The 15,444-nt window shown below is 40.4% G+C and overlaps 1 protein-coding gene across 2 annotated transcripts in view; it reads left to right on the top strand.

Moving 5' to 3' along the window:
* Window positions 1-8,603, top strand: part of TTC39A (tetratricopeptide repeat domain 39A) — a 44,878-nt gene extending 36,275 nt beyond the window's left edge. For both annotated transcript variants that reach the window (XM_058843253.1, XM_058843251.1), the window contains exons 15-18: window positions 691-802; window positions 2,637-2,751; window positions 3,446-3,562; window positions 6,522-8,603. In XM_058843253.1, the coding sequence (XP_058699236.1) occupies window positions 691-802; window positions 2,637-2,751; window positions 3,446-3,562; window positions 6,522-6,642 (465 nt within the window). In that variant the 3' untranslated portion in view covers window positions 6,643-8,603. The remainder of the gene's footprint in view (window positions 1-690; window positions 803-2,636; window positions 2,752-3,445; window positions 3,563-6,521) is intronic.
* Window positions 8,604-15,444: the final 6,841 nt, after the last annotated feature.

Here is a 15,444-nt window from a genome sequence, read left to right as displayed (position 1 = left end):
ATATTTTAATCTTTCACTTAGTGATTGGTAGTAGCAACGGGCACATTTGGTGATATACTCTAAGAACCCCAATAGCAAACAGGAATTTGGCCAGTAGTTTTTAATGAAACTTACCCTAAGGGCAGTTGAATAATAAAGAAATTACTTTCTTTGGGAACATCAAACAAACCTGAGGAATGTAAAAGGTTTACAGTTCAGATTTAAAATTCTGTCTGTTTGAAACTTGGCTTAAAGGTTAAAGGGTTTGGTTTTATTTTTGGTTTGTTTTGCTGTCCTGAGATTTTATACTTTTCCTGTGGAAGCAGTACATTGCAGATATTTATGGATATTACTGCCTTTGCTAGGATAGAACTGAAAAGCAAGAGATGACCTTAATGAAGGGACAATTAGCATGTGCTGTGAATGTTTTAAGTCTGTTTTGTTGGTACTTGCCTTCTTCTATAAGTGAGAATATGTTTGCATTCTGTTCAAGCAATCTCCTTTGCATTGTGTGCAGTAAGTGACTCTTGAGGTGTCTTGCAGGGTTGATTTCTTCTGAAAACCAGTGTAACAAGTTTTCAGTTGCAATGAAAATACATTTTGACAAATTGACTTTATTTAAGGAACCTGTAACTTTTTCATCATGCAGAGATAAACTGAAGTATTTGACAACTACATTTATCCAGTGCTGTCATTTCTCCCTGACCCCAGGAAATGATGTATATCTGGAATGGCTACGCTGTAATTGGAAAATGTCCAAACTTAACAGAAGGGATGTTAGAGACTTTAAATGAAGCAGAAGAAGCATTGGCAAAAAGTTCAGGTAACCAGTGGTTTTAAGCAGTTATTTTACACTTTAATAGCTAGAGATAGCTAGAGATATTATCTGTGAATAGAGACACACTCATTATTAAAGTTAATTGGGTCACAGGAGGAACATAGATAATGAAACCATAAACTGTTTAAGCAGATAGGAATATTTTTTACTTTTAACATAGCAATAACTTGCAATAATGCAAGTGATTTTCCATCCAAAGATGTGTGTTAGGAATGGTTTATGACATGTGATAAAGGTCTGTTTATTTTGCTAAATCAATATCATGTTCATTGACTTGATTACCTGGATCCTGAAGCTTTGTTATCCTCCGATTTTGTTATCCTCAATTTTGAAGGACAAATAGGAGAGGAGTTGTTTTTTTTTGTTTTAAAAGTGCTGTCAGTTTGTGATGTGACCTTTGGGCTGAGTGTTCTGATGTCACCAGTGTGCTGCAGAAATCCAGGACACCAGGGATGGCCTTTCAATGAGCACAATATGGGATTAAACTGAAACAGGCTCTGTTACCACATTTTCTGTCAGTCTCTTAATTAGCTATCCATGGGAAAATTGAATTGGTGTTTATTTCTTGTCAGTCTTTCCCAGTTCCTATGGGAGTGCAAGCAGTCTGCACAGCATTTCTCAGAGTTTTTCCTTGATCAATATTTGATCTTATTACTATTATATACAACCTTCCTGCAAAAGGATCAAGCCCCTGTTCACAAAGGAATATAGGCTAAAACACTGCATTGCAGTCTTTTCTAAGGCCTTGGACTCCTGTGCAGTGAGTTACACAAGATTTGAAAGGGTTGCTTGAAAGGCTGGCTAAAACTATCTATTTTTAATTAATTGAAAAAGAGAATGGGAAAATATTTTTAGTGAAGGTGACATCTTAGAAAAAGGCCTTTGACCTTTTCACCTTGACACCCATTTTGTTTCATCATTTTAAATAAGTGAAGTATTTCCCTGTTGCCTTTTTTCTTAGTTGGAAAATTGTGGGTCAGGTTGCATTTTGCAGGGATTTGTAGCAGATTCATGTTTGTAGAACACTATGAGGACATTTAATTGAAAAGTGGGATATATTTTAAACATGATAACAGTTTAAAGTGCTGCCTGATCCAGATATTGACTTGCTGTTTTCAGGCATATTTAATGAATTGGAAATGAGCAATCAAGCTGAAGATTTTGCCTGTAAACTTTTAAGAGTAAGCTGCCTGTATGGACTGGCTATGAAAAACCCAGGCGTTTTCCTTGATATGTATTATGCAGAAACTTTCTGATGGAGAAGAAATGTTGATAGTAAGGATTTTGAGCTAGGTGAAACGGGTAACACTCTGGGCTCTCAGAAGTATAAACTTCAAAGAAGGGTATGGTAAGATGTGAGGTACAGATAGCCAAGTTTCACATATTTTTATTTAGCCAAATGAAGGTAGAGAATTGACAGCATTCTTGCCTATTGGCCATGTCAGGAAGCAGAAGAGCTGTACAGGGCAGTAAAGGCAAAGGGTTGAGAGACTGTAAACTGGACTTCAGTATTTACAAAATGATCAAATGACCTTAAATTAGTTTTTATGTGTCAGAGCAGTAAGACTCTGGAATAGCGGCTCAGTGGGAATAGGGAGAGAAAGAACAGCCCAACAATTTTTGGACAAAGTTGGATCAATTTATGGAAAGGTTGATGTGTGTTTGTCTCTGCATTAAATTAAATTCACCAATTAGTTCTTTCCTGTGTTTCAGCAGATGGACTGTGCTCACACTTAACCTTTGAAAAGTTTCCCTACAGGCAGAAAAGTCTCCTCTGTTGTAGAGTTTTCTAAAATGTGCCATTTATTTCCTTCTGCAGCTACAGAACTACTGGCAGATGACCGGTGTGTGATAAAGCTGTTAAAGGGATTATGCTTCAAGCATTTGGGCAAGATCTCAGAAGCAGAAGACCATTTTAATTACATCTATTTAAAGTAAGTTTTCATACCTGGCATGTAGGAGAGCTCTTGAGTTTCAAGTAAGAGGAGATGCAACCATGATAGGAATAGAAGGGAGAGGACTGCAGTATCTTTAGTGTTTGCTTCAAGGTATTTCAATTTTAATTTCCACTGTTATTAGCCATGTGTTGAAGAATTTCAAATCTTCAGTTTATACTTTTATTTTCAAATAAATTTTTATTGTGGTATTTTCTTCTTTTTGGGGAGCTGTACGCACACAAAATTTTTCAGATACCACTTAGCTTTTATTGCCCCTTCCTCTTCCCAGTCACCAAGAAGCTGTACCCAAAAAGCCAAATGCACTCTGCAGAGACAGGTGGGAGCATGATTGCACTGGGAACTTCTGCACATCATGTGGTGAATGGCACCTCTTTTGTCAGCTCACATGGATAGAGCTCATGATATTGTCATCTTTTCTAACACTTCCCTGATAATAAAGGCATTATTTTCTAATCCTGAGATTATACATACTGTGTAGAATGCTTATGCAAAATACACATTTAATAACCCAGAAGGGAGCTTTGGATAGAGAACATGACAAGTGTTGTAACAGAGATTGATAGCTCCTTCTGATCTTAGGTAATCTCCTATTTATTTGTGTTTGGAGCTGTTAAATGAGGGAAACAATATATCATTTCAAGGTCTCTAGGCAATTTCTTTTCCAATGCAGTGAGAAGAAGATAAAATATGACCATTATCTAATTCCAAATGCCTTGCTGGAGCTGGCGATACTGTATCTGGACCAGGACAGAAGAGAAGAAGCAATAAAACTTCTGGAAAAAGCAAAGTAAGTGAAAGGCCTGTGTTGGTGTCTGATGGATCAGTTTGGTGTTTTACTGGTTAGCAGGAAGCAGAATCATTTCATTAATAACATGGAAACCCATTTCATTTTTCCAGTGGGAGAGTGCATGCCTTAGCTTTGGTTTGGACCTTTCCAGTGGTAGGTGTTACATTTGTTCAGTCAAAAAATTTAAATATCTTAATAGGAATGTCAAAGGCTTCCACAAGAAATAATCCATGTGTAACAAAATTTAATAATCTTTGTAGTCTATTTGCTTATTCATATAAAAGATGTATTAAATTAAATCAAGGCTCTGTGTTATGGCTAAAATAGCATTACTTAAATTGATGGCCAGCAGTGCCTGTTTCTTTCCTTGATGAAATACATTTAAGATAATGCTTCAGGTTACACTTGGTATCTTTGATTGTTTCATCTTCATCAAGGCAGCTAAACCACCTGCTTTTACTGTTTGTGGGATTGATTGTTCTAGCAAAGTAGGTTTATGGGAAGTTGGACTTGATCATGTGTATTCTTTATTACAAAATTAACAAAATATGGGGTTTTCCTCTGAACCCTTATTTCTCTGCTGAGTCAAAATTTTGGCTGTGATGGGGAGGGAGGAAATTCAACCCAAACAACTCTCCCCCTCTTGAAGCATCCAGCAGCAGCAGGGTAGTTCACCTCTGCCTGGATCCTGAATGAGTCCAGATGTGCAGAGTCACTGCCACAGGTGTGAGCAGCTACAAAACCGATGCCTGCCCCTGGGTCAGAGAGGTCAGATAGAGTTTTAATGTTGCTTTTTGTCCAAGTCAGGCAGCTCTGCAAGTCAGGGTAGCAAATCAAACCTACTAAAGATTATGCTAAAAGCCTGTCAGCACAAAATTAAAATATTGCTGTCCTTAATCTCCTGTGCTTCTGAGCCTGGTTCTCTGTAGACTCATGGAAGATATTAAGAGCAGCAAAAATTGCATTAGCAAAGTATAGTGGAAAATGTTTCAATTGGCTTCATGTTCCTCAAAACACACCTCTCCTGTCCTCATTTCCTTTTTTCAAGTCTCTCTTAACAAGAGATCTAGAAATGAATGACTTGGAGCTGCTGATTCCAGCTGAAACTTCTGTCATTGCTGCTTGGCCATTGCGCCTTTCCCTGTCAGCTCTGAGTGTCTCAGGAGAAGGTGTTTGGCTTAACAGACAGCAGCCTTGAAAAATATGCTGTGCCCAGTGTATGAAAGCTGCTACTCAGACTTGCTGTGCTCAAAGAACTCTTGAAAACTGTAATGACATTCAAAAAACAAACAAACCAAAAAACAAACCAAAAAACCCCCCCAAACCAACAACCCCCTCCACCTTCATTACAAACACCACCTTGTTTCAGTCAGTCATAAATAATGGTGCAGCTCTTACATTTCCACCTGTGGCATTAAAATGCTCTGGGTTTATGAGCTTTCAGCTACAAACACTGAATGTCTCAGCAGCCACGAGAGGGAGAGCAGAGTGTTGCTGGGGTTGGGGCTGCAGAATTCAGTTTGCAGTTGGCAGGAGCGCAGGCGAGCGCTTGGCTGGTGCATGACGCTTGATTTGCCTGACCTAAATCCATGTCCTGCTGCTGGCTTGGATCCTCAGCTCTGGGAGAAAGAGTGGGATGAGATGATAAACAGTTTTGGCTTGGTCATGCATGGAAATATTTCTATTTGTATGACTGTAAACTACAAACAAGAATATCAGTGTACTCATGAGAAACACAGGCTCGGCATGACAAAATCGATTTCATTTAAAGGAAAAACTCCAAGGGGTTTCAGATCAGCACACAGCAGAACCCAGCCACCTCCTTTTCTCAGTCAGCCTCTTGGGTGTTGCATACATAAAATTATAAGCTGCTGTAGGATGGGCATGGAATTCCTTGTTTTCACCGAGACTGGCACTGCCACAGACAGATACCACACTGCCATGCTTGGTTTGAATTATGAATTTAGAACTGAAATGCTGTTAAGATACACAGAGTTTAATACTTAATGTTATGTTTCTGTAAAGATGACAAATGTCTTCTACAAGTAAATTAGTATGGTCTAATCCTCTTTTGTATCTGGATTCTGTATCCATCCTGTAGGAGCTGACATGTTAATTCCTACTAAGTAGGATCTGTAATTTCTATGTGGTCCTGGGGCAAATTTTCTTTATTTTACATAAGCTTTTCCATGAAAATACAGGTTCTTTGAATTTTCCAGTAACTCTTTAAAGCATGACAGAATTACTGGGAACTACAGGCAGATGATAGTGTAGAGCTAGGCACTAGATGTGTGTGGTGGAAATCCTGCCAGTCTTTCCTTGGGATGGTGAATTGCTCCTCAAAAGCTGATATGGAATCTGGTGTGTGCCCACCTTCTCTTTCCAAGCTCTGGAGCAGCAAATTGTCTGCCTTCAATTCCTACATGCAGAATTCACACTGTTAGCAACCATAGAATGGAGATGGGGTGTTTCCCTCCTCTGGATCAGGATAGCTTCCCTTCTCTCTCTTTTTTAGTTTTTTTCCCCCTCCTCTTTACTTTCTTCAAATGAGTCTGCCTTATTAAAATGATTTTTTAAAAAGCTGAAAATATTTGTATTCAAATCTGTCAGTTACATTTTGAGAGGGAGAAAAATTTTTCTAATTTCTGAATGTAAACTAAGTGGATGTTACAGATAATTAATATGGACTCAATATTTTGATTGAGTGGACCAGATTCAATTTCTTATTAAGCTATATTTTTCTGGTAATTGCCAGACAGTGGAACTACAAATAAAGAACAAAGAGCTGCATTGTTTGGCCAGGAACACATGCCTTGTATTTTAGAGTAGGCAACAAAGGAGCTTGTGAAGAAAGGATTTTTTGCTGTCTACTGTTGTTTTGCTTAAAACAGTAATACAAAGATAACTTAGAATTGTTTTTAAAATATATATTCATTGGAGTGTGGATCTTTTGTTTCAGACAAAACTACAAGAATTACTCCATGGAAACAAGGACACATTTCAGAATTCAAGCTGCCCTGCACCAAGCCAAATCCGCCCCAGAAAATGGAATGCACTGTGGAGCCTCGGCAGTGTCGTAACTTTTTCTTCTTTGATGTTCTGTTTGTTGCAAACTTTGGTGCAGAAAATTACTGACACTTTAGAATTATTTTTTCTTTTCTTTCAAGTCAGTGAAAAACCAAATAACTTAAAATTTCAAAGGTGATGCATAAAACATTAATCTATTGTAATTACATGGCAAAAAATTTCTCAAACCAACCATAGTCCTGAAAATATTGTTTTTCCAACAGTGGCTTTTTGAATACTTACATCTGTGTAATTCATTTTTCAATCGTGTGCCTTTTTCTTGCATTTGCAACTTTATGTTGTAGCTTGCTTAGTGAAAGGGGAACATTTGAAAAAAAAACCAAACAGCAAAACTTTAAAATTTCCAGAATTAATTTCAGTTAGTTCTAAATGTTTGTTTGGATCCATACTGCTAGCAGCTGAGAGGGAAGCACTGCTTTTTCACAGTACCTGCTTAGTTGGAATGGTGTGAGAAAATCTCACAGCAGGGAGGGGCTCTGGATCCTGGGCATTTCTAGTTGTGCACAGAAAGCTTTTCTTTACCAGCTTCTACAAGTCACATTTTTGCTTCTGTAAGAAACCTGCTGGTGAAAAAAATGGTGTCTCTTATGCAAGTACCTTGACTTTTTCTTTGGTTTGGTTTTCCTGTCAAGTCTGCTGCTCGTAGCAGCTGAATTAATTTACTGTGGATTCCAGGGGGAAAGGCGGTGACAGCATAAAGCTCTATCACTTCTTTGACAATGGGAGGTTCTGAGGAAATGCCTTTTGTCAAAATGAACATGATCTGAAGCTTATGTCAAAGTGAAAGCACAAATCCTTGAAGGTCATTTAGGAAATGGCAACACTGCAGTGGCTGGAGTGATTCAGGAGTTACTGTGACAGCCCAGCCCTTCCTACAGTGACTGCTCTTAGCATTCCCAAGCTGAGATGTCCCTGTTGTACAAGGCTGATGGTCCCTGTGGGAGGAAGCTGAGGCTGGAGCAGGCTCCCTCAGCACAAAGGACAGCCCTTTATCTTTCTGCTCTTTATTGATCTTTTGGGAGATTTTCTGTGCAAGGGGCTTTGAGAATAGAGCAATGAGCTGGGCCATGGAATTCCTGCTTTGCTGGAAAACTGGTGAAGTCAGTGGTACCACAGCTTTGCCTCGTGTTTGCTGTTCTCCAGGCTAGCTCCATGTCTGTATGCCTCTGGGCTTTTGGGGCACACTTCTACCTCCCTTTTGAAAGAGCTTCTTCCCCATTACCCATTCTGATGGGTGGAGATGGGAGGTCTTCTGACAGCCCTTTTTCTCCAATGGAGATGTTTGTCAGGAAGATTCATATCTCTGTACCTCACAGTGAATATCCTTTCTAAAGTGATTGTTCCCAGCAGAAGAGAAAATTGACAGTTTATAGCTCTGCTTTTGCCTCCTCAAAGGAAATAAATTTGTTTTATAACTGTAGATTAATATGCAAGGAGACAGAACCACCAGTTCCTCAACAAGGAGAACTTGCATTGTCTTAAAAATAGATATCCTTTATAAAAGTCTTTGCAAGTTAAAAGTCATAGATAAAGTATGCATTTTTTAAAGTTTAAAGACTTTCTCAGATAAATTCAGTTCCGATAAATTTCTCAATTCAGATAAAATTCAGTATAAACAGTTACGCTATTTACATGCTGCACATCAAAACTTCAGTGTAAAAATTCAGTCATTCTTTGTATAGAATAAAAAAAGTTTCTTGTTCTACTTCATGCATATAACGCCTCTTCTTCCAGTTGTGTCCTTTTCAAGTATTTTGGCAGCCTTAGCATCTTTTAAGCAGGCAATGCCATGTGAAAATTAGCATAAATTGTACTTTGCAGAAAGTGAACAATCCTTCTGAGTGTAGATTCATTTTTCATCTTTGAAATTTCACCCACAACTCAATTTTGCCTGATCTAAGATACATCACACAAAGGATGTACTGTGTGATACTCAGTCAGCTTTCCTGATGATTTGCAGCAATGAAAATCCCAAAATTTTCCTAGGTTTTCATAACCTAAGATTTTCACAGTCATTTTTAGTCAAACACCAGTACCAATCACACTATGGACCTGATCTCCAGCTTCAGCTGGGTGCTTTGTAGTTCACTGGGATGTTTCACTATGACTCCTTGGCTCCCAAGCCATAGCAAATAATCACCTTCCTTATGCAGTGAGGATTTATGGACTGTAATAGTATGGATTCACTGGAGGAAAAGATGAGTGGAAGGGCTGGTGCATTGTCACTGTGTAAGTTTTTTGATGTGTTACGTTTGCCATTGCCCACCATCATTCTGCTCATCAGTTCCTTCATTTTGGTGCTCTTCATGGCAGAGATCCAAACTCCATGGGGTCAGTCTGGGCTGGAAGGTCGATGCTGGGCTGGTTTTTCCATTGCTCCTCCAGAAGCTGCTGCCTGGTGCCTGGAGCAGCTCTGCTGCTAAATTGCTTCATCAGTCTGCAGACTCAAATGCAGTGAATCGAGGGAAGCACAAATGTTTGAGTTCTCACCTCAGGGTACTCACTTATAGCAGAAAATAGCAGACATTGTCATTGAATTGCACATCAGAGGTTGAAGCATGGCCCAAAATTCAGGAAATGGAAGTATGACTGCAGATGGATATAGTCCACAGCTATGGACTATATCTGCTATACTATACTATACTGCTAGGAGCAGTTCCTTCTGCATTCAGACACTGAACTGTCTGAGCAATGCTTGAGAAACCCACTCTGTGCACCAGCTTTAGTCAACAACTGCTGCTTCACTTCAAACTGCTGCTTTAGTCAACAACAATCAGCTGTTGACTAAATCCTCATCCTCATCCCATCCTCAGCAAAGCCAGAGGTGTTACCCAAAGACAAAATTACTAACTCAGACAGCAGAAAAGTCTTCTGTGCTTGGCAGGACCTTTATCATAAAACCTACAAACTTTATTTCTTTTTCTATGTCTTTTTTTAAACTATTAAGTGCTTTCCTGCCAGTAACCAAGGAGGGGTAGAAATTCCTGCTCGGTTTCCTGGATGTCTGCAGCAGAGGCTGTGGGTGTCCCATGGGATAATGCTGTCACCTGAAAGTGGTGCTGGCAGGAAGGGCGAGGCAGTAAAAGGGGTGTTCCTTTTATCATGAGCTCTGTTATGTGGAATCCCTGTGTGCAAGGTCTCAGTGCACTGAGGGAGGAGAAGGGTTGAAGAGCCAGCAGCTCCTGCTGAGGTCTGGTCAGGTGTAACTGCATCAGCTCCCAGCTCCTGTAAGTCACACGAGATGAGATACAAACTGTGGGGTGGAGGGTGTTGGGCTGGAGCTGAAGCTGGACACAGCTTTTCTGGGTGGTCACAAACATGATACAGAACTACTGTAATCTGGAAACACACATTTTAGATTGTTCAACACCACCTGTGTCAGAGGAGCCTGCTTTGCTTACTGACACATGGTTCAATTGCCATCCACAGTTCACACGTGCTGTCAGGGATGGATAGTTTAAGGACTGTCCCCTTCTGACTGTGCCTGGCCTCAGGCTGTTTGCACCTCAAAACTTGGCTTAGGAAACAGCATTTTATGAAATACAGCAGCATAGAACAGGATCATATCAAACATTTCCTCCCATTTCACACTGGTTTTGGCATTAAATCCTGTATTGAATGCTTTAGTATTTTTAGTTATCTGTGGCCTGGGTCCAAGACTAAAAGCTCACGGGCTAACAGCTTGTGTGCTCTGGCCCAACAGAGGCATCAAGTAATGCTTCTCCATGTGAGACAAGGCTTTCCTACAGGTCAGTCCCAGAACGCAAAAAGCACTCCCAGGAGTTTAAACACAACACTCAGCTTCCAGTTTCACCTGCAAGATGCATTTCTTGGCATTCTCAAGCACAAAAACACAGCAGCAAAGCAAATGTATATGAAATGACCAAAACAACGTATTCAACACCATTCCCCTCTGGGAGGAAGAGAAGATAAAGAGGTGAGTCATGTTGTTTACTGCTCTACAGGAAAATGGGTAATGGTTGGCAACATCACTGATGAATGAGATTGGGCAACCTGAACAGACTAGAAATGAACTTGCTTCTTTTCTCATTATGTTCTGCAAATATATTTTGGTGTCAGATTATGTGCAAAGCGTGTACCAGCAAGTGTTTTAATTGAATGATTTGTCATCATAGAGTATTTTTTAAAGATGCTATCTAGGTTTGCTTCAGGTGTTTAAAAAAAAAAATCCAAGTACTTTCTTTTATGGACATGCCCAGTCAATCCCTGTCTTCAAGATTTATGAATAGCAACAGAGCTAATAAATACCTGCATTGCACTGTGGTAAAGTTCTGCACAGTGTTTGCTCAGATTCAGTCATGACAGTAGGACTGGGCTGTGCTCCATTATCTTCTGTGGTTTTTTAAACCTCAGGACCTACTTATTTATATTGCTGGCTAAGCATAGAAAAAATGTTTATTTAGAATTATGCATTGCAGGGAAATCTACTTGCTTTCTCTCTCCTTGGCTATTTTACAGAAAGAATACAGAACAGAGTAGTCATAATCCCCTGTATGCTCTTTTTATGGGCTGATTCAATTTTAAAAAGGCAAAGAAAAGTTATCTTGTGCTAGTTAACTGCTAGGACCAGCAGTTTCAGGCCTGTGGCCTAAAAGTAATGTAATGATGTGGTAGAAAGAGAAGATAGGCAGAAGCTGCAATACTCTGGATGGTTTTCTTCTTCCCCTTTCTTTTATCCTGCAGCACACAGGGTGTGAAGGTAAGAACAACATCCTTGGTGCTGGAGCTGTGTGGGATGTTTGTCTGCAGTGCTGGAGCCCCGGGGCCATGCTCGGTGTCAGCTCCAGGAGGAGCTTGGGCTTTGTGGATGTGGTGCTTTCCCTGATGTTCTGGGGAAGGTGATGGTGTGAGATGCCTCCAGCTGCCTCTGCTCCCTCTGCAGATGTGGAACAGGAGCTGTATCTCAGTGGAGTTCAGTAAATCATTCTGAGGAGTGAAGCAAGGCTGTTAACTCCAGAGGATCCTAGAATTACATGGCTCGTGTTCAGTGTCATCTTCATCTGGGTACAGTACCCAGCACTGCTCTCACCACCACTAAGGTTGTGCAGCTGTAGAGGTTTTTAGTGGCAAACATCAGGGCCAGTTACAGTTTTGATATTTCAGTCGTAGATACAATTCCAGGTTGGAAGGGACCTCAAAGATCATCTGTTCCAACCATTCTTGCCAAAAGCAGAGGCTAGGCAACGTGACCCTGTCCAGCTGAATTTTACAAGTGTCCAGTGTTGGGAGATCTAGAATTACCTGGGGAGATTATTCCAATGACTGATGCAATTGTGAAAAATTTGGTTTCCTTTCATTCTTATGGTTTGTGGATACCCATGTCAGGTTTCCATTCTTTGATGCTGGCTGGACTCATCACTGATGCAAATAAATGTTGGTATTTCTAAGGAAGAGCAGGAATTCCATGCAAAGTGCCTTTGCTACGGCTCTGTTGTTGTCTGATCTGTCACACACACACATACAAAGAAAAGCATATATAAATATACATAAAACATCCATGTATGTATACTCACACACAGTGGTAACAGGTTCTGGAGCCAAAGCTTTTTGAAAAGTTTTCAGAACTGCTTTTAAAGGACAGGACTTTTAAAAGGCAAGATACTTGAAACAGAAAAGAAAGCTTCGATGATGGCTGAGGGAAATGCAGAGGTGAAAGGCCTTTACTAATGGTTTGCAGTAAGATCACACTGCAAAAAAAGACTGTGCAGTTTGCAGCCTTCTAGAAGAAATCCCAAGGCAAACAGGCAATCTAGCAAGAGCCCTTCAGTGGCATAACCTCACAAAAATTAAGTTTTATGCTCTAGATTTGAAGGGCATCAGTTTTCACTCTGGACTAGCAGAGCTCTGCCTCAGTGGGACAATGCCTGGGATGGCTCAAAAACAGTTTTGGAGTGATTCATCCTTTCCCCTTCGAATTCTTGACTCGTCTGCCTCAATCTGCTTCCCCAGCATGAATCCTGGATTACACAGGCAGCTCCTGCTAACGTGGCAGAAATGTGGGCAAAAGATGCTGAAAAGGTGAAGTTTGTCTGTCATGGTGCAGTGAGAACCCTGGCAAAAGTGCAGCGAGGGAGCAAAGTGAGGCTGGGAAAGTGCTCGGTGTGGGCAGCCAGGGCATGTGTGGTGAATCCAACGTTTACTGCTGTGTGCAGAGCTCTTGAAATGCCTTCTTGGAAAGACAAATGTTTTGTAAGGGTTGATGCTGCAAAGAGCAGGTTTATGAAGTTTCTGCTGTTTTCCAGCCAGGACAGAGAAGGGCTGGGGGCTCTCTGTGCAGGCTCCGTGTGGCTGGGCCCCTCTTGCTGAGTAAGCAAATACCTCGGTGCTGTGGGAACACAGAAAGGGCTTTGCACAAAGGATTTCTTCATTATGAACTCCTCTCTGCAGCTTTTACTTAGCAAAGTGTCAGAGCAGAGTGGATGTTGTAATGAATCAGTTGCTAGCATGAAAATACAGTTATTTCTTTTGCTTAAATCAAAAAGATGCTTTAGCAGAGTACACTTAGACTGTTCTCTTTATCACAAAGCATTAACTTTGCATTTCATACCAAGAATTTCAAAGCCCCAAACTCTTATCCCAGAACAGGTTTAAGTGCCAGATAATCTGCAAAGGATGGTTAGCATAAATTATATTCTTCAAAGTTAAATACTATATAAAAGGAAAAGTTAATCCTTGAAGCTAATTTTTATTCTGGGTATTAAGTCAAGAAGGGTTCTTCTGAACAGATTTTATTCATGTGTTTTAGAGGTTGTCAACTAGAATGTATGTTTTTAATAAAAATGTGGTGTCTGTAACAAACTGTGTAATCAGCCAGCATCCACATTTTTTCTGAGTCCTTTTAATCCAGGGTTTAACTGCTGAGAGACGCTGTATGTTTAGTTTCAGCCATCTTGTTATTTATTTCACTGGAAGTCTGACTCAAAGGAATTCTCATCTTTACCACAATTGCACAAGGACAGGAAATGTCGAAGTCCTGAAACTGTGGCAACTGAAGTAAATTCAGGTATTTCATAATCCCTCAGCCCAGAAATGTACCCTTCTGCCACTGGAAAGGGAGACTGTCAGCCTTCCAAACACAGAATTGCTTTCACCCCTGGGAAGCTGCAAGACCTGAGGAGCTTTTAAACCCTTATGTGGCTCATGCTCCTTAGAAAGAAATGCTCTGGGCTGGGTTTATTTATGTATAATTCTCCCCCAGATTTACATAATGAACTGGCAACAAGTAATAAGGATTACCAACCCTAGATGTAAAATTATCAAAGTGGTAATTCCTGTAGCACGCAAGAATTTTTAAGCATGAAGGTCTGTACAAAACTGAGTATTTCTTACTTGTCATTACACCTCTGGTTTCAGGTTTGTGGGAGCTCCCCTCTCATGTAGGAGACAAAATCCATTTCCTACCATAATCTGCAAGTGGAGCCCAAGCACGTCCTTGCTGTGCCTCCTGGTGCAGCGCTGCCCTCCCTCCCTGCAGTTTCTGTGGCAGCTCTGGCTGTGGAGGGGACAGTGGTGACACTGACCTGGGCCGTGTGGGTTTCACACTCGGTGTCCCTTGTGCTGCTGAAATGGAGCCTGGTGATCCCTCAGCCCTGCTGGGTCTGTGCCAGGGCTGCTGTGCCATTTCCAGCCCTAAATTACAAATGCCATCTTTGCACTCGGTGTTTCCATCACTCTGCACAGGCTCTAAGAAAATGCTTCAAAGCAACAGCTTCCCAACCCAGGTACTTGCACACAGTGGCTCTAGGAGGCTTTCTGGTTTTTTTTTGCAGACATTTTCCTATGGGCCTACCCACCCTGGCTTTGGGTGAACAGGTCCAGGTGAGTCAGAGCCAACTCCTTCCCCTCAGCTGCAGGAGACTCCAGCTGGGAACAGCTATGCTGTGCTGGACTGTCTTAATGTGTTTGAAGTGCAAGTAATTTGTTAGACACCTCTAAGGTTCCTAAACATCTCTCCATCTTATAGATGGTAGAAATAAGGCACAGATCTGGTTCCACAATTAGCTAAAATTCAGGTTATACATTATTTTGCATTCAATTTAGATCAATTCTTCTTTGAATTAGAAATCACCCAGAACAGTATTGTACCTAAACACTTGAAAAATAATTTGATTTATTTGTTATATTTACACATTTCTCTTTAAGCTAAAATTTCAAAATTTTTGTAATGTTTTTTTGTCATCCAGCTCCAGTTGGAGCCCTTCACACCTTTTTGCTATTTAACAAGTATTTTAATGAAAGTAATTTCTTCCCTTAGCCCAGTGAATATCAGTGTTAAAAGTTCAGTTGCTCAGGTGTTAGCTGCCTAGGAAAGCATTCAGCTCAGTAACCCATCACTTCCTACTTCTTTTAAATCTTTCTTAATCAAGTCTTTTAATAAATAAAGACTAATACCACCATGACAACACTGTTTTTTTCAAATTGTTCATTTGCCAGTTTTAACAAGATAAAGAAATGAATACTTAATGTGGACATTGTTTTACCAAAAAAAAAAAAAACCAAAACAAAAACCAAACCCAACCCCTGAAACAAACAGACAAAAAGGAGGACACAAAGGAACACACATGGAATGATGAAAAGGAACAATGATATTGCACAACTTTGGGTCTCTCTTCCCAGATTTTGATCCATGTAATTAGGTATGTATTAATTCAGCAAAACGTTGTGTCCAGATAATGTGTGGCCATTTGAGTGAATCTAGAACTGCAGAGTGTTTTCACATCCTTTTGACTGCTCCTTGGAGTTCTCTAAGGGAGCAGGGTGCTGTCAGCTGCAGG

This window comes from Poecile atricapillus, chromosome 7 (genome assembly GCF_030490865.1).
Source record: "Poecile atricapillus isolate bPoeAtr1 chromosome 7, bPoeAtr1.hap1, whole genome shotgun sequence".
NCBI lineage: Eukaryota > Metazoa > Chordata > Aves > Passeriformes > Paridae > Poecile > Poecile atricapillus.
Note: the sequence above shows the minus strand (reverse complement) of the source record. Positions and strands in the feature narration are given on the sequence as shown.